The following is a 24,405-nucleotide window of genomic DNA, read 5'->3' on the forward strand; positions in this document are numbered from 1 at the left end:
TATTTGTTTTATTTAAGCATAGTAAGCTGTTAAGTGGCACATTTTGATAAAAAAGTAATATATTTTATCCTTCTTTCTATATCTCCTGTGCTTCGAGGGTTTTTCTCCGGGTTCTCTGGTTTTCCTCCCTCCTCAAAAATCAACTTCTAAATTCTAATTCGATCTCTGGGCTTTCACTTAATTTGGGGCCTAGCTCTGTTGTGATTGTCCCATGCTGTGATACGACAGCGAAAAGCTTTGTAGATTTTTTATTATCAAAATCTTTAAAAGATTTTCTACAATTAAAGATTTTCTTGGCCTTCTAATATATACAAGATAAAAAAAATAGGGGACACTGACTTATGAGTTTGAAAAACTGAAAAACTTGTTTATTTAATTGATAATTTCATGCAATATAATCAATTCCCCTGAATGTCCTTAAAGCCCTTTTATAAGTTAAAGTTCTGTTACCTATGTTCTTCTCTTCAAAACATGAATAAATATGACAATGAGAGGAACAACAGTCACATACTTTAATAGTAAGAAGAGTATAATCATAATTTGACATTTTTTGGGTTTGGCTGGAATGTTTGGCAGAACACCATACAGGGTTTGTATACAGTCAAACATCCTGAAATGTGGTTAGTAAGCTTTGTATCTCTTTCTGGAAACTTAAGTTAGGTTTTCAAACTTGAACTCAATCTCTTTCTCATTTTGTTATTGGCTAATCAGAAAAATTAGTCAATTACATATATTATCTGATGTGACTAACCTTAATAATTATTGTGGCACAATACGTATGGATCACATGCTATGAACACAATACACCACAATACAAAAATGGTAAATACCTTGGAGTCTTGTATTGGATTTCACCTCATTAGCAGTTCTGAGATAACCTGTGTTGAGCAATATATTTCCAGATATTTTTCATGCATCTATTCCGGTTCTTCAACCACAGGGATTGCATCTATTTCTTTGATGTGGTGTTGTACACATATAAAACAAACGCCAACAAATTGCAGCTAGGATGATTAATGCTCCGATGCATGCTGCAATCAGTTCAACCACATCTAAATCTGTGTCTTCTTCTCCTTCATTATTCATTAACAAATCATAATCCTTTTCTGTCATTACGTCAAAAACATCAGGAGACACAGTTAATCCACCCAACTGGCCAGTCTTCGTTGCATTTCTTATAATATCTATTGCTACAGTTTCTGTAGTTTTCTTTCTACTGGTGATTCTAACATACACCTGAATAATGTTATAGCTTTTAGAATACCATTTAGATTGAAGTAGCTCAGTCTTGAAGGTTTGGTTAATTGAAGACAAAACATTCAATACTGAAGTTCTTATGACCTGATCCAGGGTTTGTGATGGCTTGAATGTTTTGTCCAAAAGATGTTTTGCAAATGAAGAGTTGGTAGAACCATGAATACAAAAACGTAGAATCTTGACATAAAAACATTCTTGGCAATTGGAGAAGCAATATTTGCAGCAGTCATCTAAGCAATATCCTATTGAAATGAAAATCAAGTAGAATGTCAAATGTACTAAAGAAATAGGAAATGTGTGCATGCACTATAGGCAGTTATAATCACAGTGCAAATTGAAAAACCTATGCGCATGTTGAAATGTTTCAAGAATGTTCAATAGCCAATCAGAAGCATTATTGTCATCTTTTCGTTATCTTGCAGTAAGAAAGTCAATTCTGATTGGCCAAAGAAGAATAGAACATTCCTAGAACATCTCTTAGTGCCCACAGTTTTTTGATTTGCACTGTAAGTAGAATTAGCAGAACAAAAGAGAAGTGTTGGGAGGAGCAAAACACATAGCAGAGCACTTTTCTTTTCAAGTGTTCTGAAAATCAATTTAAGTGTTTTATAACTCCACATCAGGACTCTTGTCTTGCCTATTTTCGTAGCCTACTATAACAAATAAAATAAAGCACAGAAAGCAAGTTGTTATTCCTCTTATGAAATATATTTTAGAATAGCTGTTATTTTGGATGGGAATGGTAAATAAGGGAGTTTATCATATGACCCGTATCTGCCCGGGCACGTGCTCTTAGAAGAACCTTCGGGAAAATGGCTTGAGCAGGGCCGTACGAATCCGTATGGCCCTGTTCGAATCCGCGTGCTTTCTTTTTTTTGATTATTTTTCTTTTCGTGCTGCGCTCAGTCCGTACGGCATCACCTCGAGCCAAATATTTTCCCATACGGCCCTCCCACTCAGTCAATAAGTACATAGCATTTCCATGATATGTGCTGTCTGTAAAGCATGTATGCCAAACCAATTATTCTGAAAGTGAAATCTATGACAGTTATTTTATGATCCTAAGCAAAGACTAATTCAGAGTTCGTGCTGAGGTAACCACTTAAACTTCAAGGACTATTCAAGGAGTATACAAGGACCCAAAAATCAATTTTCAAGGAGTATGTTCAGCTAACTATGCCAAGGTTTTACACGGTGGTTGCACATGGCCGACTTTCAGATTTTCTGATCTTTCTGACTAGATCTATTTCAGAACCATGCAAGCAAAATTTCAAGGATCTTTCAAGGAGTTTTGCTAAAATCATAAAATTCAAGAGCTATTCAAGTGCCCTTGAAAAAGGGAATTAAATTCGAGGAGTTTCTGATTTTTCTCCTCAATCACAAGGCGTTTCCATAACATTGTCAGAAAACACAAAGCTATAAGGGCACGTGCCTATAGAATGTCATAGAAACGCTTTGATTGATGTCCACCAAAATCTACTTTGTCGCAACAAAAACAATCGCTAGAGGGAGCGTATGATTGAGAATGGCTGTAACCCCCTGATCTGATTTTTCTCCTAAAAAAAATATTCTCCTTGGCTGGCAAAGGGATTCTTTTGCTACAAGCTAACTACGACATGACTTACCTGGGGAAAGATGTTTTGTTACAGTTGTATTACAACCCCAAATACAAGCGGTACCATTGCCTTGTAGAGACTTGCAATCGTATTCTAAACCGCTAGAACATGAAGGGCTTGAATACACCAGTAGATGAAGATTCATATGAACAAGAAACGTCACCAAGAACTGTAAACAATGTACTGTAAGTTGTACAGGCCTTGTAAATGACATTTCCAGGCAGTATTCTGGTCTTCTAAAGTCTAATTCTATGTTGTAAAGGTTGAGTATGCATAGGATTGAAGAACAACACGAAATAATTCTCTGCAATAAAAGATAAACAATTTCATCAAACAACAAGGCAGCTTTGATGAAGTAAAAGCCTTAACATAGCTTTTGATTCAATTTGCTAATATGCAGTATATATGCCAATAAATTTGAATCCTCCTCTTGCCTTGGGACTGCTATTTTCTGATCATCGAGAAAAACACTTCTTAAACAACAATCGCCATTTTGAACTGATGATTGACTGGGTAAAGGGCTTCCTGTGGTGTATCACACAGGAACCCCACACAACTTAGTAAAATATAGTAGTAAGGTGTCAGTGACTTTCTGCTTCCCAAATCATCGTTGCATAAAATTTCAAATATATTACGTTTAAACATAACGTCCGATGACCAATAACTCTAAGTGACAATTTGTGTTCAGGTGAATTGATAATTCGTCAAGCAGCATACACAACAAATTGGAAATTAGTACTAACTGTATGTCTATTAAATCTATAGTATATCTCTGCTCAAAGTTATTAAATCGGGTATAAGATCATATATTAGACTATTTCTAATGATCTCAGTGAAAATAGGCCACATATTAGAAACACCAAAATTCAAATTTCTCCCAATCCCGGGGTCATCGAAATTTTCAATTTTGGGCTGATTTTGAACAAAAAAATTTTAGAACTAAAAACTTACTTAAAGACTCTCTTTCAGTGTTCTGAGTAATACTAGAGTGGATTACTAATAATTTCAGTGAAAAACAGGCAACATATTAGCAATTGCCAAAATTGAAATTTCTCCCCACCCCAGGGTCATCGAAAATTTCCATTTTGGGCTGATTTTGGCCAAAAACATTTTCGAACTAAAAACTTACTTAAAGACTCTCTTACAGTATTCTGACTAATACTTGAGTGGATTACTAATGATTTCAGTGAAAAACAGGCCACATATTACGAATTGTCAGAATTGAAATTTCTCCCCACCCCGGGGTCATCGAAAATTTTAATTTTGGGCTGATTTCTGCCAAAATAAAGTTTGGAACTAAAAACTTACTTAAAGACTCTCTCACAGTTTTCTGACTAATACTTGAGTGGATCACTAATGATTTCAGTGTAAAACAGTCCACATATTAGTAATTCCCAAAATTGAAATTTCTCCCCACCCCGGGGTCATCGAAAATTTCCATTTTGGGCTGTTTTTGGGAAAAAACATTTTCGAACTAAAAACTTACTAAAAGACTCTCTTACAGTATTCTAACTAATACTTGAGTGGATTACTAATGATTTCTGTGAAAAACAGGCGACATATTAGGAATTGCCAAAATTGAAATTTCTCCCCACCCCGGGGTCATCGAAAATTTCCATTTTGGGCTGTTTTTGGGAAAAAACATTTTCGAACTAAAAACTTACTAAAAGACTCTCTTACAGTATTCTAACTAATACTTGAGTGGATTACTAATGATTTCTGTGAAAAACAGGCGACATATTAGGAATTGCCAAAATTGAAATTTCTCCCCACCCCGGGGTCATTGAAAATTTCCATTTTAGGCTGATTTTGGGAAAAAACATTTTCGAACTAAAAACTTACTAAAAGACTCTCTTAATGTATTCTAACTAATACTTGAGTGGATTACTAATGATTTCTGTGAAAAACAGGCGACATATTAGGAATTGCCAAAATTGAAATTTCTCACCACCCCGGGGTCATCGAAAATTTCCATTTTGGGCTGATTTTGGGCAAAAACCTTTTCAAACTAAAAACTTACTAAAAGACGCTCTTACAGTTTTCTGGGTAATACTTGAGTGCATTACTAATGATTTCAGTGAAAAACAGGCCACATATTAGGAATTGCTATAATTGAAATTTCTCCCCACCCCGGGGTCATCGAAAATTTTAATTTTGGGCTGATTTCTGCCAAAATAAAGTTTGGAACTAAAAACTTACTTAAAGACTCTCTCACAGTTTTCTGACTAATACTTGAGTGGATCACTAATGATTTCAGTGTAAAACAGTCCACATATTAGTAATTCCCAAAATTGAAATTTCTCCCCACCCCGGGGTCATCGAAAATTTCCATTTTGGGCTGTTTTTGGGAAAAAACATTTTCGAACTAAAAACTTACTAAAAGACTCTCTTACAGTATTCTAACTAATACTTGAGTGGATTACTAATGATTTCTGTGAAAAACAGGCGACATATTAGGAATTGCCAAAATTGAAATTTCTCCCCACCCCGGGGTCATCGAAAATTTCCATTTTGGGCTGATTTTGGGCAAAAACCTTTTCAAACTAAAAACTTACTAAAAGACGCTCTTACAGTTTTCTGGGTAATACTTGAGTGCATTACTAATGATTTCAGTGAAAAACAGGCCACATATTAGGAATTGCTATAATTGAAATTTCTCCCCACCCCGGGGTCATCGAAAATTTTAATTTTGGGCTGATTTCTGCCAAAATAAAGTTTGGAACTAAAAACTTACTTAAAGACTCTCTCACAGTTTTCTGACTAATACTTGAGTGGATCACTAATGATTTCAGTGTAAAACAGTCCACATATTAGTAATTCCCAAAATTGAAATTTCTCCCCACCCCGGGGTCATCGAAAATTTCCATTTTGGGCTGTTTTTGGGAAAAAACATTTTCGAACTAAAAACTTACTAAAAGACTCTCTTACAGTATTCTAACTAATACTTGAGTGGATTACTAATGATTTCTGTGAAAAACAGGCGACATATTAGGAATTGCCAAAATTGAAATTTCTCCCCACCCCGGGGTCATCGAAAATTTCCATTTTGGGCTGTTTTTGGGAAAAAACATTTTCGAACTAAAAACTTACTAAAAGACTCTCTTACAGTATTCTAACTAATACTTGAGTGGATTACTAATGATTTCTGTGAAAAACAGGCGACATATTAGGAATTGCCAAAATTGAAATTTCTCCCCACCCCGGGGTCATTGAAAATTTCCATTTTGGGCTGTTTTTGGGAAAAAACATTTTCGAACTAAAAACTTACTAAAAGACTCTCTTACAGTATTCTAACTAATACTTGAGTGGATTACTAATGATTTCTGTGAAAAACAGGCGACATATTAGGAATTGCCAAAATTGAAATTTCTCACCACCCCGGGGTCATCGAAAATTTCCATTTTGGGCTGATTTTGGGCAAAAACATTTTCAAACTAAAAACTTACTAAAAGACGCTCTTACAGTTTTCTGGGTAATACTTGAGTGCATTACTAATGATTTCAGTGAAAAACAGGCCACATATTAGGAATTGCTATAATTGAAATTTCTCCCCACCCCGGGGTCATCGAAAATTTCCATTTTGGGCTGTTTTTGGGAAAAAACATTTTCGAACTAAAAACTTACTAAAAGACTCTCTTACAGTATTCTAACTAATACTTGAGTGGATTACTAATGATTTCTGTGAAAAACAGGCGACATATTAGGAATTGCCAAAATTGAAATTTCTCCCCACCCCGGGGTCATTGAAAATTTCCATTTTGGGCTGTTTTTGGGAAAAAACATTTTCGAACTAAAAACTTACTAAAAGACTCTCTTACAGTATTCTAACTAATACTTGAGTGGATTACTAATGATTTCTGTGAAAAACAGGCGACATATTAGGAATTGCCAAAATTGAAATTTCTCACCACCCCGGGGTCATCGAAAATTTCCATTTTGGGCTGATTTTGGGCAAAAACATTTTCAAACTAAAAACTTACTAAAAGACGCTCTTACAGTTTTCTGGGTAATACTTGAGTGCATTACTAATGATTTCAGTGAAAAACAGGCCACATATTAGGAATTGCTATAATTGAAATTTCTCCCCACCCCGGGGTCATCGAAAATTTGAATTTTGGGCTGATTTTGGCCAAAAACATTTTCGAACTAAAAACTTACTTAAAGACTCTCTTACAGTTTTCTTAATGATACTTAAGTGGATTACTAATGATTTTAGTGAAAAATAGGCCACATATTAGTAATTCCCAAAATTGAAATTTCTCCCCACCTCGGGGTCATTGAAAATTTCAATTTTGGGCTGATTTTGAACAAAAAAATTTTCGAACTAAAAACTTCCTTAAAGACTGTCTTACAGTTTTCTGAGTAATAATTGAGTGCATTACTAATGATTTCAGTGTAAAACAGGCGACATATTAGGAATTGCCAAAATTGAAATTTCTCCCCACCCCGGGGTCATCGAAAATTTCAATTTTGGGCTGATTTTGGGCAAAAACATTTTCAAACTAAAAACTTACTAAAAGACGCCCTTAAAGTTTTCTGACTAATACTTGAGTGGATCACTAATGATTTCAGTGTAAAACAGTCCACATATTAGTAATTCCCAAAATTGAAATTTCTCCCCACCCCGGGGTCATCGAAAATTTCCATTTTGGGCTGTTTTTGGGAAAAAACATTTTCGAACTAAAAACTTACTAAAAGACTCTCTTACAGTATTCTAACTAATACTTGAGTGGATTACTAATGATTTCTGTGAAAAACAGGCGACATATTAGGAATTGCCAAAATTGAAATTTCTCCCCACCCCGGGGTCATTGAAAATTTCCATTTTGGGCTGTTTTTGGGAAAAAACATTTTCGAACTAAAAACTTACTAAAAGACTCTCTTACAGTATTCTAACTAATACTTGAGTGGATTACTAATGATTTCTGTGAAAAACAGGCGACATATTAGTAATTGCCAAAATTGAAATTTCTCACCACCCCGGGGTCATCGAAAATTTCCATTTTGGGCTGATTTTGGGCAAAAACATTTTCAAACTAAAAACTTACTAAAAGACGCTCTTACAGTTTTCTGGGTAATACTTGAGTGCATTACTAATGATTTCAGTGAAAAACAGGCCACATATTAGGAATTGCTATAATTGAAATTTCTCCCCACCCCGGGGTCATCGAAAATTTCCATTTTGGGCTGTTTTTGGGAAAAAACATTTTCGAACTAAAAACTTACTAAAAGACTCTCTTACAGTATTCTAACTAATACTTGAGTGGATTACTAATGATTTCTGTGAAAAACAGGCGACATATTAGGAATTGCCAAAATTGAAATTTCTCCCCACCCCGGGGTCATTGAAAATTTCCATTTTGGGCTGTTTTTGGGAAAAAACATTTTCGAACTAAAAACTTACTAAAAGACTCTCTTACAGTATTCTAACTAATACTTGAGTGGATTACTAATGATTTCTGTGAAAAACAGGCGACATATTAGGAATTGCCAAAATTGAAATTTCTCACCACCCCGGGGTCATCGAAAATTTCCATTTTGGGCTGATTTTGGGCAAAAACATTTTCAAACTAAAAACTTACTAAAAGACGCTCTTACAGTTTTCTGGGTAATACTTGAGTGCATTACTAATGATTTCAGTGAAAAACAGGCCACATATTAGGAATTGCTATAATTGAAATTTCTCCCCACCCCGGGGTCATCGAAAATTTGAATTTTGGGCTGATTTTGGCCAAAAACATTTTCGAACTAAAAACTTACTTAAAGACTCTCTTACAGTTTTCTTAATGATACTTAAGTGGATTACTAATGATTTTAGTGAAAAATAGGCCACATATTAGTAATTCCCAAAATTGAAATTTCTCCCCACCTCGGGGTCATTGAAAATTTCAATTTTGGGCTGATTTTGAACAAAAAAATTTTCGAACTAAAAACTTCCTTAAAGACTGTCTTACAGTTTTCTGAGTAATAATTGAGTGCATTACTAATGATTTCAGTGTAAAACAGGCGACATATTAGGAATTGCCAAAATTGAAATTTCTCCCCACCCCGGGGTCATCGAAAATTTCAATTTTGGGCTGATTTTGGGCAAAAACATTTTCAAACTAAAAACTTACTAAAAGACGCCCTTAAAGTTTTCTGGGTAATACTTGAGTGCATTACTAATGATTTCAGTGAAAAACAGGCCACATATTAGGAATTGCTATAATTGAAATTTCTCCCCACCCCGGGGTCATCGAAAATTTGAATTTTGGGCTGATTTCTGCCAAAATAAAGTTTGGAACTAAAAACTTACTTAAAGACTCTCTCACAGTTTTCTGACTAATACTTGAGTGGATCACTAATGATTTCAGTGTAAAACAGTCCACATATTAGTAATTCCCAAAATTGAAATTTCTCCCCACCCCGGGGTCATCGAAAATTTCCATTTTGGGCTGTTTTTGGGAAAAAACATTTTCGAACTAAAAACTTACTAAAAGACTCTCTTACAGTATTCTAACTAATACTTGAGTGGATTACTAATGATTTCTGTGAAAAACAGGCGACATATTAGGAATTGCCAAAATTGAAATTTCTCCCCACCCCGGGGTCATCGAAAATTTCCATTTTGGGCTGTTTTTGGGAAAAAACATTTTCGAACTAAAAACTTACTAAAAGACTCTCTTACAGTATTCTAACTAATACTTGAGTGGATTACTAATGATTTCTGTGAAAAACAGGCGACATATTAGGAATTGCCAAAATTGAAATTTCTCCCCACCCCGGGGTCATCGAAAATTTCAATTTTGGGCTGATTTTGGGAAAAAACATTTTCGAACTAAAAACTTACTAAAAGACTCTCTTACAGTATTCTAACTAATACTTGAGTGGATTACTAATGATTTCTGTGAAAAACAGGCGACATATTAGGAATTGCCAAAATTGAAATTTCTCCCCACCCCGGGGTCATTGAAAATTTCCATTTTGGGCTGTTTTTGGGAAAAAACATTTTCGAACTAAAAACTTACTAAAAGACTCTCTTACAGTATTCTAACTAATACTTGAGTGGATTACTAATGATTTCTGTGAAAAACAGGCGACATATTAGGAATTGCCAAAATTGAAATTTCTCCCCACCCCGGGGTCATCGAAAATTTCCATTTTGGGCTGATTTTGGGCAAAAACATTTTCAAACTAAAAACTTACTAAAAGACGCTCTTACAGTTTTCTGGGTAATACTTGAGTGCATTACTAATGATTTCAGTGAAAAACAGGCCACATATTAGGAATTGCTATAATTGAAATTTCTCCCCACCCCGGGGTCATCGAAAATTTTAATTTTGGGCTGATTTCTGCCAAAATAAAGTTTGGAACTAAAAACTTACTTAAAGACTCTCTCACAGTTTTCTGACTAATACTTGAGTGGATCACTAATGATTTCAGTGTAAAACAGTCCACATATTAGTAATTCCCAAAATTGAAATTTCTCCCCACCCCGGGGTCATCGAAAATTTCCATTTTGGGCTGTTTTTGGGAAAAAACATTTTCGAACTAAAAACTTACTAAAAGACTCTCTTACAGTATTCTAACTAATACTTGAGTGGATTACTAATGATTTCTGTGAAAAACAGGCGACATATTAGGAATTGCCAAAATTGAAATTTCTCCCCACCCCGGGGTCATCGAAAATTTCAATTTTGGGCTGATTTTGGGAAAAAACATTTTCGAACTAAAAACTTACTAAAAGACTCTCTTACAGTATTCTAACTAATACTTGAGTGGATTACTAATGATTTCTGTGAAAAACAGGCGACATATTAGGAATTGCCAAAATTGAAATTTCTCACCACCCCGGGGTCATCGAAAATTTCCATTTTGGGCTGATTTTGGGCAAAAACATTTTCAAACTAAAAACTTACTAAAAGACGCTCTTACAGTTTTCTGGGTAATACTTGAGTGCATTACTAATGATTTCAGTGAAAAACAGGCCACATATTAGGAATTGCTATAATTGAAATTTCTCCCCACCCCGGGGTCATCGAAAATTTGAATTTTGGGCTGATTTTGGCCAAAAACATTTTCGAACTAAAAACTTACTTAAAGACTCTCTTACAGTTTTCTTAATGATACTTAAGTGGATTACTAATGATTTTAGTGAAAAATAGGCCACATATTAGTAATTCCCAAAATTGAAATTTCTCCCCACCTCGGGGTCATTGAAAATTTCAATTTTGGGCTGATTTTGGCCAAAAACATTTTCGAACTAAAAACTTCCTTAAAGACTGTCTTACAGTTTTCTGAGTAATAATTGAGTGCATTACTAATGATTTCAGTGTAAAACAGTCCACATATTAGTAATTCCTAAAATTGAAATTTCTCCCCACCCCGGGGTCATCGAAAATTTCCATTTTGGGCTGTTTTTGGGAAAAAACATTTTTGAACTAAAAACTTACTTAAAGACTCTCTTACAGTATTCTAACTAATACTTGAGTGGATTACTAATGATTTCTGTGAAAAACAGGCGACATATTAGGAATTGCCAAAATTGAAATTTCTCCCCACCCCGGGGTCATCGAAAATTTCCATTTTGGGCTGATTTTGGGCAAAAACATTTTCAAACTAAAAACTTACTAAAAGACGCTCTTAAAGTTTTCTGGGTAATACTTGAGTGCATTACTAATGATTTCAGTGAAAAACAGGCCACATATTAGGAATTGCTATAATTGAAATTTCTCCCCACCCCGGGGTCATCGAAAATTTGAATTTTGGGCTGATTTTGGCCAAAAACCTTTTCGAACTAAAAACTTACTAAAAGACACTCTTACAGTATTCTAACTAATACTTGAGTGGATTACTAATGATTTCTGTGAAAAACAGGCGACATATTAGGAATTGCCAAAATTGAAATTTCTCCCCACCCCGGGGTCATCGAAAATTTCAATTTTGGGCTGATTTTGGGCAAAAACATTTTCAAACTAAAAACTTACTAAAAGACGCCCTTAAAGTTTTCTGGGTAATACTTGAGTGCATTACTAATGATTTCAGTGAAAAACAGGCCACATATTAGGAATTGCTATAATTGAAATTTCTCCCCACCCCGGGGTCATCGAAAATTTGAATTTTGGGCTGATTTCTGCCAAAATAAAGTTTGGAACTAAAAACTTACTTAAAGACTCTCTCACAGTTTTCTGACTAATACTTGAGTGGATCACTAATGATTTCAGTGTAAAACAGTCCACATATTAGTAATTCCCAAAATTGAAATTTCTCCCCACCCCGGGGTCATCGAAAATTTCCATTTTGGGCTGTTTTTGGGAAAAAACATTTTCGAACTAAAAACTTACTAAAAGACTCTCTTACAGTATTCTAACTAATACTTGAGTGGATTACTAATGATTTCTGTGAAAAACAGGCGACATATTAGGAATTGCCAAAATTGAAATTTCTCCCCACCCCGGGGTCATCGAAAATTTCCATTTTGGGCTGTTTTTGGGAAAAAACATTTTCGAACTAAAAACTTACTAAAAGACTCTCTTACAGTATTCTAACTAATACTTGAGTGGATTACTAATGATTTCTGTGAAAAACAGGCGACATATTAGGAATTGCCAAAATTGAAATTTCTCCCCACCCCGGGGTCATCGAAAATTTCAATTTTGGGCTGATTTTGGGAAAAAACATTTTCGAACTAAAAACTTACTAAAAGACTCTCTTACAGTATTCTAACTAATACTTGAGTGGATTACTAATGATTTCTGTGAAAAACAGGCGACATATTAGGAATTGCCAAAATTGAAATTTCTCACCACCCCGGGGTCATCGAAAATTTCCATTTTGGGCTGATTTTGGGCAAAAACATTTTCAAACTAAAAACTTACTAAAAGACGCTCTTACAGTTTTCTGGGTAATACTTGAGTGCATTACTAATGATTTCAGTGAAAAACAGGCGACATATTAGGAATTGCTATAATTGAAATTTCTCCCCACCCCGGGGTCATCGAAAATTTCAATTTTGGGCTGATTTTGGCCAAAAACATTTTCGAACTAAAAACTTACTTAAAGACTCTCTTACAGTTTTCTTAATGATACTTAAGTGGATTACTAATGATTTTAGTGAAAAATAGGCCACATATTAGTAATTCCCAAAATTGAAATTTCTCCCCACCTCGGGGTCATTGAAAATTTCAATTTTGGGCTGATTTTGGCCAAAAACATTTTCGAACTAAAAACTTCCTTAAAGACTGTCTTACAGTTTTCTGAGTAATAATTGAGTGCATTACTAATGATTTCAGTGTAAAACAGTCCACATATTAGTAATTCCTAAAATTGAAATTTCTCCCCACCCCGGGGTCATCGAAAATTTCCATTTTGGGCTGTTTTTGGGAAAAAACATTTTTGAACTAAAAACTTACTTAAAGACTCTCTTACAGTATTCTAACTAATACTTGAGTGGATTACTAATGATTTCTGTGAAAAACAGGCGACATATTAGGAATTGCCAAAATTGAAATTTCTCCCCACCCCGGGGTCATCGAAAATTTCCATTTTGGGCTGATTTTGGGCAAAAACATTTTCAAACTAAAAACTTACTAAAAGACGCTCTTAAAGTTTTCTGGGTAATACTTGAGTGCATTACTAATGATTTCAGTGAAAAACAGGCCACATATTAGGAATTGCTATAATTGAAATTTCTCCCCACCCCGGGGTCATCGAAAATTTGAATTTTGGGCTGATTTTGGCCAAAAACCTTTTCGAACTAAAAACTTACTAAAAGACTCTCTTACAGTATTCTAACTAATACTTGAGTGGATTACTAATGATTTCTGTGAAAAACAGGCGACATATTAGGAATTGCCAAAATTGAAATTTCTCCCCACCCCGGGGTCATCGAAAATTTCCATTTTGGGCTGATTTTGGGCAAAAACATTTTCAAACTAAAATCTTACTAAAAGACGCTCTTACAGTTTTCTGGGTAATACTTGAGTGCATTACTAATGATTTCAGTGAAAAACAGGCCACATATTAGGAATTGCTATAATTGAAATTTCTCCCCACCCCGGGGTCATCGAAAATTTGAATTTTGGGCTGATTTTGGCCAAAAACATTTTCGAACTAAAAACTTACTTAAAGACTCTCTTACAGTTTTCTTAATGATACTTAAGTGCATTACTAATGATTTTAGTGAAAAACAGGCCACATATTAGTAATTCCCAAAATTGAAATTTCTCCCCACCTCGGGGTCATTGAAAATTTCAATTTTGGGCTGATTTTGGCCAAAAACATTTTCGAACTAAAAACTTCCTTAAAGACTGTCTTACAGTTTTCTGAGTAATAATTGAGTGCATTACTAATGATTTCAGTGTAAAACAGTCCACATATTAGTAATTCCTAAAATTGAAATTTCTCCCCACCCCGGGGTCATCGAAAATTTCCATTTTGGGCTGTTTTTGGGAAAAAACATTTTAGAACTAAAAACTTACTTAAAGACTCTCTTACAGTTTTCTAACTAATACTTGAGTGGATTACTAATGATTTCAGTGAAAAACAGCCCACATATTAGGAATTGCTATAATTGAAATTTCTCCCCACCCCGGGGTCATCGAAAATTTCAATTTTGGGCTGATTTTGGGAAAAAACATTTTCGAACTAAAAACTTACTAAAAGACTCTCTTACAGTATTCTAACTAATACTTGAGTGGATTACTAATGATTTCTGTGAAAAACAGGCGACATATTAGGAATTGCCAAAATTGAAATTTCTCCCCACCCCGGGGTCATCGAAAATTTCCATTTTGGGCTGATTTTGGGCAAAAACATTTTCAAACTAAAAACTTACTAAAAGACGCCCTTAAAGTTTTCTGGGTAATACTTGAGTGCATTACTAATGATTTCAGTGAAAAACAGGCCACATATTAGGAATTGCTATAATTGAAATTTCTCCCCACCCCGGGGTCATCGAAAATTTGAATTTTGGGCTGATTTTGGCCAAAAACCTTTTCGAACTAAAAACTTACTAAAAGACTCTCTTACAGTATTCTAACTAATACTTGAGTGGATTACTAATGATTTCTGTGAAAAACAGGCGACATATTAGGAATTGCCAAAATTGAAATTTCTCCCCACCCCGGGGTCATCGAAAATTTCCATTTTGGGCTGATTTTGGGCAAAAACATTTTCAAACTAAAATCTTACTAAAAGACGCTCTTACAGTTTTCTGGGTAATACTTGAGTGCATTACTAATGATTTCAGTGAAAAACAGGCCACATATTAGGAATTGCTATAATTGAAATTTCTCCCCACCCCGGGGTCATCGAAAATTTGAATTTTGGGCTGATTTTGGCCAAAAACATTTTCGAACTAAAAACTTACTTAAAGACTCTCTTACAGTTTTCTTAATGATACTTAAGTGGATTACTAATGATTTTACTTGAGCGCATTACTAATGATTTCAGTGAAAAACAGGCCACATATTAGTAATTCCCAAAATTGAAATTTCTCCCCACCTCGGGGTCATCGAAAATTTCAATTTTGGGCTGATTTTGGCCAAAAACATTTTCGAACTAAAAACTTCCTTAAAGACTGTCTTACAGTTTTCTGAGTAATAATTGAGTGCATTACTAATGATTTCAGTGTAAAACAGTCCACATATTAGTAATTCCTAAAATTGAAATTTCTCCCCACCCCGGGGTCATCGAAAATTTCCATTTTGGGCTGTTTTTGGGAAAAAACATTTTTGAACTAAAAACTTACTTAAAGACTCTCTTACAGTTTTCTAACTAATACTTGAGTGGATTACTAATGATTTCAGTGAAAAACAGCCCACATATTAGTAATTCCCAAAATTGAAATTTCTCCCCACCCCGGGGTCATCGAAAATTTCAATTTTGGGCTGATTTCTGCCAAAATAAAGTTTGGAACTTAAAAATTACTTAAAGACTCTCTTTGAGTTTTCTGAGTAATACTTGAGTAGATTACTAATGATTTCAGTGAAAAACAGGCCACATATTAGGAATTGCTATAATTGAAATTTCTCCCCACCCCGGGGTCATCGAAAATTTTAATTTTGGGCTCATTTTCGCCAAAAACATTTTCGAACTAAAAACTTACTTAAAGACTCTCTTACAGTTTTCTTAATGATACTTAAGTGGATTACTAATGATTTTAGTGAAAAACAGGCGACATATGAGGAATGGCCAAAATTGAAATTTCTCCCCACCCCGGGGTCATCGAAAATTTCAATTTTGGGCTGATTTTGGGAAAAAACATTTTCGAACTAAAAACTTACTAAAAGACTCTCTTACAGTATTCTAACTAATACTTGAGTGGATTACTAATGATTTCTGTGAAAAACAGGCGACATATTAGGAATTGCCAAAATTGAAATTTCTCACCACCCCGGGGTCATCGAAAATTTCCATTTTGGGCTGATTTTGGGCAAAAACATTTTCAAACTAAAAACTTACTAAAAGACGCTCTTACAGTTTTCTGTGTAATACTTGAGTGGATTACTAATGATTTCAGTGAAAAACAGGCCACATATTAGGAATTGCTATAATTGAAATTTCTCCCCACCCCGGGGTCATCGAAAATTTCAATTTTGGGCTGATTTTGGCCAAAAACATTTTCGAACTAAAAACTTACTTAAAGACTCTCTTACAGTTTTCTTAATGATACTTAAGTGGATTACTAATGATTTTAGTGAAAAATAGGCCACATATTAGTAATTCCCAAAATTGAAATTTCTCCCCACCTCGGGGTCATTGAAAATTTCAATTTTGGGCTGATTTTGGCCAAAAACATTTTCGAACTAAAAACTTCCTTAAAGACTGTCTTACAGTTTTCTGAGTAATAATTGAGTGCATTACTAATGATTTCAGTGTAAAACAGTCCACATATTAGTAATTCCTAAAATTGAAATTTCTCCCCACCCCGGGGTCATCGAAAATTTCCATTTTGGGCTGTTTTTGGGAAAAAACATTTTTGAACTAAAAACTTACTTAAAGACTCTCTTACAGTATTCTAACTAATACTTGAGTGGATTACTAATGATTTCTGTGAAAAACAGGCGACATATTAGGAATTGCCAAAATTGAAATTTCTCCCCACCCCGGGGTCATCGAAAATTTCCATTTTGGGCTGATTTTGGGCAAAAACATTTTCAAACTAAAAACTTACTAAAAGACGCTCTTAAAGTTTTCTGGGTAATACTTGAGTGCATTACTAATGATTTCAGTGAAAAACAGGCCACATATTAGGAATTGCTATAATTGAAATTTCTCCCCACCCCGGGGTCATCGAAAATTTGAATTTTGGGCTGATTTTGGCCAAAAACCTTTTCGAACTAAAAACTTACTAAAAGACTCTCTTACAGTATTCTAACTAATACTTGAGTGGATTACTAATGATTTCTGTGAAAAACAGGCGACATATTAGGAATTGCCAAAATTGAAATTTCTCCCCACCCCGGGGTCATCGAAAATTTCCATTTTGGGCTGATTTTGGGCAAAAACATTTTCAAACTAAAATCTTACTAAAAGACGCTCTTACAGTTTTCTGGGTAATACTTGAGTGCATTACTAATGATTTCAGTGAAAAACAGGCCACATATTAGGAATTGCTATAATTGAAATTTCTCCCCACCCCGGGGTCATCGAAAATTTGAATTTTGGGCTGATTTTGGCCAAAAACATTTTCGAACTAAAAACTTACTTAAAGACTCTCTTACAGTTTTCTTAATGATACTTAAGTGCATTACTAATGATTTTAGTGAAAAACAGGCCACATATTAGTAATTCCCAAAATTGAAATTTCTCCCCACCTCGGGGTCATTGAAAATTTCAATTTTGGGCTGATTTTGGCCAAAAACATTTTCGAACTAAAAACTTCCTTAAAGACTGTCTTACAGTTTTCTGAGTAATAATTGAGTGCATTACTAATGATTTCAGTGTAAAACAGTCCACATATTAGTAATTCCTAAAATTGAAATTTCTCCCCACCCCGGGGTCATCGAAAATTTCCATTTTGGGTTGTTTTTGGGAAAAAACATTTTTGAACTAAAAACTTACTTAAAGACTCTCTTACAGTTTTCTAACTAATACTTGAGTGGATTACTAATGATTTCAGTGAAAAACAGCCCACATATTAGGAATTGCTATAATTGAAATTTCTCCCCACCCCGGGGTCATCGAAAATTTCAATTTTGGGCTGATTTCTGCCAAAATAAAGTTTGGAACTTAAAAATTACTTAAAGACTCTCTTTGAGTTTTCTGAGTAATACTTGAGTAGATTACTAATGATTTCAGTGAAAAACAGGCCACATATTAGGAATTGCTATAATTGAAATTTCTCCCCACCCCGGGGTCATCGAAAATTTTAATTTTGGGCTCATTTTCGCCAAAAACATTTTCGAACTAAAAACTTACTTAAAGACTCTCTTACAGTTTTCTTAATGATACTTAAGTGGATTACTAATGATTTTAGTGAAAAACAGGCGACATATGAGGAATGGCCAAAATTGAAATTTCTCCCCACCCCGGGGTCATCGAAAATTTCAATTTTGGGCTGATTTTGGCCAAAAACATTTTCGAACTAAAAACTTACTTAAAGACTCTCTTACAGTTTTCTGGGTAATACTTGAATGGATTACTAATGATTTCAGTGAAAAACAGGCCACATATTAGGAATTGCCAAAATTGAAATTTCTCCCCACCCCGGGGTCATCGAAAATTTCCATTTTGCGCTGATTTTGGCCAAAAACATTTTCGAACTAAAAACTTACTTAAAGACTCTCTTACAGTTTTCTGGGTAATACTTGAATGGATTACTAATGATTTCAGTGTAAAACAGTCCACATATTAGTAATTCCTAAAATTGAAATTTTTCCCCACCCCGGGGTCATCGAAAATTTCAATTTTGGGCTGATTTTGGCCAAAAACATTTTCCAACTAAAAACTTACTTAAAGACTCTCTTACAGTTTTCTGACTAATACTTGAGTGGATTACTAATGATTTCAGTGTAAAACAGGCCACATATCATGAATTGTCAAAATTGAAATTTCTCCCCACCCCGGTGTCATCAAAAATTTCAATTTTGGGCTTATTTCTGCAGAAAAAAACTTTGGAACTAAAAACTTACTTAAAGACTCTCTTACAGTTTTCTGACTAATACTTGAGTGTATTACTATTGATTTCAGTGAAAAATAGGTCACATATGAGGAATTGCCAAAATTGAAATTTCTCCCCATCCCGGGGTCATCGAAAATTTCCATTTTGGGCTGATTTTGGCCAAAAACATTTTCGAACTAAAAACTTCCTTAAAGACTCTCTTACAGTATTCTGACTAATACTTGAGTGCATTACTAATGATTTCAGTGTAAAACAGTCCACATATTAGTAATTCCTAAAATTGAAATTTCTCCCCACCCCGGGGTCATCGAAAATTTCCATTTTGGGCTGTTTTTGGGAAAAAACATTTTTGAACTAAAAACTTACTTAAAGACTCTCTTACAGTATTCTAACTAATACTTGAGTGGATTACTAATGATTTCTGTGAAAAACAGGCGACATATTAGGAATTGCCAAAATTGAAATTTCTCCCCACCCCGGGGTCATCGAAAATTTCCATTTTGGGCTGATTTTGGGCAAAAACATTTTCAAACTAAAAACTTACTAAAAGACGCTCTTAAAGTTTTCTGGGTAATACTTGAGTGCATTACTAATGATTTCAGTGAAAAACAGGCCACATATTAGGAATTGCTATAATTGAAATTTCTCCCCACCCCGGGGTCATCGAAAATTTGAATTTTGGGCTGATTTTGGCCAAAAACCTTTTCGAACTAAAAACTTACTAAAAGACTCTCTTACAGTATTCTAACTAATACTTGAGTGGATTACTAATGATTTCTGTGAAAAACAGGCCACATATTAGTAATTGCCAAAATTGAAATTTCTCCCCACCCCGGGGTCATCGAAAATTTCCATTTTGGGCTGATTTTGGGCAAAAACATTTTCAAACTAAAATCTTACTAAAAGACGCTCTTACAGTTTTCTGGGTAATACTTGAGTGCATTACTAATGATTTCAGTGAAAAACAGGCCACATATTAGGAATTGCTATAATTGAAATTTCTCCCCACCCCGGGGTCATCGAAAATTTGAATTTTGGGCTGATTTTGGCCAAAAACATTTTCGAACTAAAAACTTACTTAAAGACTCTCTTACAGTTTTCTTAATGATACTTAAGTGCATTACTAATGATTTTAGTGAAAAACAGGCCACATATTAGTAATTCCCAAAATTGAAATTTCTCCCCACCTCGGGGTTATTGAAAATTTCAATTTTGGGCTGATTTTGGCCAAAAACATTTTCGAACTAAAAACTTCCTTAAAGACTGTCTTACAGTTTTCTGAGTAATAATTGAGTGCATTACTAATGATTTCAGTGTAAAACAGTCCACATATTAGTAATTCCTAAAATTGAAATTTCTCCCCACCCCGGGGTCATCGAAAATTTCCATTTTGGGTTGTTTTTGGGAAAAAACATTTTTGAACTAAAAACTTACTTAAAGACTCTCTTACAGTTTTCTAACTAATACTTGAGTGGATTACTAATGATTTCAGTGAAAAACAGCCCACATATTAGGAATTGCTATAATTGAAATTTCTCCCCACCCCGGGGTCATCGAAAATTTCAATTTTGGGCTGATTTCTGCCAAAATAAAGTTTGGAACTTAAAAATTACTTAAAGACTCTCTTTGAGTTTTCTGAGTAATACTTGAGTAGATTACTAATGATTTCAGTGAAAAACAGGCCACATATTAGGAATTGCTATAATTGAAATTTCTCCCCACCCCGGGGTCATCGAAAATTTTAATTTTGGGCTCATTTTCGCCAAAAACATTTTCGAACTAAAAACTTACTTAAAGACTCTCTTACAGTTTTCTTAATGATACTTAAGTGGATTACTAATGATTTTAGTGAAAAACAGGCGACATATGAGGAATGGCCAAAATTGAAATTTCTCCCCACCCCGGGGTCATCGAAAATTTCCATTTTGGGCTGATTTTGGCCAAAAACCTTTTCGAACTAAAAACTTACTTAAAGACTCTCTTACAGTTTTCTGGGTAATACTTGAATGGATTACTAATGATTTCAGTGAAAAACAGGCCACATATTAGGAATTGCCAAAATTGAAATTTCTCCCCACCCCGGGGTCATCGAAAATTTCAATTTTGGGCTGATTTTGGCCAAAAACATTTTCGAACTAAAAACTTACTTAAAGACTCTCTTACAGTTTTCTGGGTAATACTTGAATGGATTACTAATGATTTCAGTGTAAAACAGTCCACATATTAGTAATTCCTAAAATTGAAATTTTTCCCCACCCCGGGGTCATCGAAAATTTCAATTTTGGGCTGATTTTGGCCAAAAACATTTTCCAACTAAAAACTTACTTAAAGACTCTCTTACAGTTTTCTGACTAATACTTGAGTGGATTACTAATGATTTCAGTGTAAAACAGGCCACATATCATGAATTGTCAAAATTGAAATTTCTCCCCACCCCGGTGTCATCAAAAATTTCAATTTTGGGCTTATTTCTGCAGAAAAAAACTTTGGAACTAAAAACTTACTTAAAGACTCTCTTACAGTTTTCTGACTAATACTTGAGTGGATTACTATTGATTTCAGTGAAAAATAGGTCACATATGAGGAATTGCCAAAATTGAAATTTCTCCCCACCCCGGGGTCATCGAAAATTTCCATTTTGGGCTGATTTTGGCCAAAAACATTTTCCAACTAAAAACTTACTTAGAGACGCTCTTTCAGTTTTCTGGGTAATACTTGAATGGATTACTAATGATTTCAGTGAAAAACAGGCCACATATTAGGAATTGCCATAATTGAAATTTCTCCCCACCCCGGGGTCATCGAAAATTTGAATTTTGGGCTGATTTTGGCCAAAAACATTTTACAACTAAAAACTTACTTAGAGACGCTCTTACAGTTTTCTGACTAATACTTGAGTGGATTACTATTGATTTCAGTGAAAAATAGGTCACATATGAGGAATTGCCAAAATTGAAATTTCTCCCCATCCCGGGGTCATCGAAAATTTCCATTTTGGGCTGATTTTGGCCAAAAACATTTTCGAACTAAAAACTTACTTAAAGACGCTCCTTCAGTTTTCTGGGTAATACTTGAATGGATTACTAATGATTTCAGTGAAAAAAAGGCCACATATTAGGAATTGCCAAAATTGAAATTTCTCCCCATCCCGGGGTAATCGAAAATTTCCATTTTGGGCTGATTTTGGGCAAAAACATTTTCCAACTAAAAACTTACTTAGAGACGCTCTTTCAGTTTTCTGGGTAATACTTGAATGGATTACTAATGATTTCAGTGAAAAACAGGCCACATATTAGGAATTGCCGTAATTGAAATTTCTCCCCCACCCCGGGGTCATCGAAAATTTCAATTTTGGGCTGATTTTGGGCAAAAACATTTTCCAACTAAAAACTTACTTAGAGACGCTCTTTCAGTTTTCTGGGTAACACTTGAATGGATTACTAATGATTTCAGTGAAAAACAGGCAACACATTAGGAATTGCCAAAATTGAAATTTCTCCCCACCCCGGGGTCATCGAAAATTTCCATTTTGGGCTGATTTTGGCCAAAAAAATTTTCGAACTAAAAACTTACTTAGAGACGCTCTTTCAGTTTTCTGGGTAATACTTGAATGGATTACTAATTATTTCAGTGAAAAACAGGCCACATATTAGGAATTGCCATAATTGAAATTTCTCCCCACCCCGGGGTCATCGAAAATTTCAATTTTGGGCTGATTTTGGCCAAAAACATTTTCCAACTAAAAACTTACTTAAAGACTCTCTTACAGTTTTCTGACTAATACTTGAGTGGATTACTAATGATTTCAGTGTAAAACAGGCCACTTATCATGAATTGTCAAAATTGAAATTTCTCCCCACACCGGTGTCATCAAAAATTTCAATTTTGAGCTGATTTTTGCGAAAAAAAGTTTGGAACTAAAAACTTACTTAAAGACTCTCTTACAGTTTTCTGACTAATACTTGAGTGGATTACTAATGATTTCAGTGAAAAATAGGTCACATATGAGGAATTGCCAAAATTGAAATTTCTCCCCACCCCGGGGTCATCAAAAATTTCCATTTTGGGCTGATTTTGGCCAAAAACATTTTCGAACTAAAAACTTACTTAAAGACGCTCCTTCAGTTTTCTGGGTAACACTTGAATGGATTACTAATGATTTCAGTGAAAAACAGGCAACACATTAGGGATTGCCAAAATTGAAATTTCTCCCCACCCCGGGGTCATCGAAAATTTCAATGTTGGGCTGATTTCTGCCAAAAAAAAGTTTGGAACTAAAAACTTACTTAAAGACTCTCTTACAGTTTTCTTAATGATACTTAAGTGGATTACTAATGATTTCAGTGAAAAACAGGCAACATATTAGGAATTGCCAAAATTGAATTTCTCCCCATCCCGGGGTCATCGAAAATTTCATCTTTGGGCTGATTTTCACTGATTTTAAACATACCTCTATACTTTCTTACAGTCCTCCAATTAATAGTTGAGGGGTTCGCTAAAGAAAAAGAGGCCAGATTGGGAAATGCTTTTATACCAACAATATGAGACTGAAAACATTGGTTAATTATGCTAAACTTTCTTGCATAAGGTCATATTTTCTAGATATTGCTGCTGCTACACCAGGGCTTCATGATGCCATGCTCCACTGGACAGGTGGATTAAGTAAAACCTACCTACTATCTACTGTATTACTGGTTTTCAATCATCCCACGAGAGTGAAATAGCAAAAGATACGGCGGCCATGTTGGATGATATAACAAAAGAAACTAATGACGAACCTTTTGTTAAATTAATCCAACACGGCGGCTGTAAAAACCATCAATTAAATATTGAAATACGCTTCTCTAGTGCCTGTAGGTCAATGACCACCAGGAAGTTAGCGAAAATTAACGGAAAAGGCCCGAAAATGTTGATGAGGGCTGATAGAAATATCGTCTTACCTGTCATCTTCTGGTTCTATGTTTGAGGAGTCGTGAATGTTTCTTAAGCACATGGCTAAAACTAATTTATAGGCAGAAAGAGAGTTTAGGATATTGAGATATGTTTCATAACTCCACTAAATGGAAATCTTAACCTTTACTGGTTAAGAAAAAATACGAGAAATGTTTTACGAGCCAATAGGTACAACCTTCGAAGTGTATTTATCACAGGGAGCCCAATTTGGATTTAAATTGAAAAATTACAAATAAAATCAGGAAAAAAATTATTTTTACAACCTCTATTTAACGTTTCGTATTCGATGAGATGACAAGATTGTGCTCTCTTTAATGTAAACGAATTAAAAAAGTCGACCGAAATCTGCAGTTAAATACTTTAGTAACGAAGCCTCGATATAACGAGCGCTCTGATTGGTTAATTAGGCAGTTATATATCTAACACTGTATGTTCCTACTATACTGATTAAAATTCTGCATAGAAATAGGGCGT

General features: G+C 34.7%; 1 protein-coding gene across 3 annotated transcripts; it reads right to left on the reverse strand.

The window, feature by feature from the left end:
• Positions 1-930: 930 nt before the first annotated feature.
• Positions 931-24,100, reverse strand: LOC116291034 (uncharacterized). 3 transcript variants are annotated; one of them, XM_089033759.1, is made up of 4 exons: positions 23,919-24,100; positions 23,429-23,473; positions 2,883-3,177; positions 931-1,499 (listed from the first exon to the last, which is right to left on the reverse strand). In XM_089033759.1, exons 3-4 carry the CDS (start codon positions 3,085-3,087, stop codon positions 931-933), a joined length of 774 nt encoding a protein of 257 aa, XP_088889885.1. In that variant the 5' UTR covers positions 3,088-3,177; positions 23,429-23,473; positions 23,919-24,100. The 3 variants fall into 3 exon arrangements, with proteins under 3 accessions (XP_088889885.1, XP_088889886.1, XP_031554016.2); XM_089033760.1 differs by lacking the exon at positions 23,429-23,473; XM_031698156.2 differs by lacking the exons at positions 23,429-23,473; positions 23,919-24,100 and adding an exon at positions 3,308-3,393.
• Positions 24,101-24,405: the final 305 nt, after the last annotated feature.

Source organism: Actinia tenebrosa, unplaced genomic scaffold (genome assembly GCF_029948245.1).
Source record: "Actinia tenebrosa isolate PJP-AT-01 unplaced genomic scaffold, QUT_ActTen_1.0 PGA_scaffold2__45_contigs__length_23673736, whole genome shotgun sequence".
Taxonomy (NCBI): Eukaryota; Metazoa; Cnidaria; class Anthozoa; order Actiniaria; family Actiniidae; genus Actinia; species Actinia tenebrosa.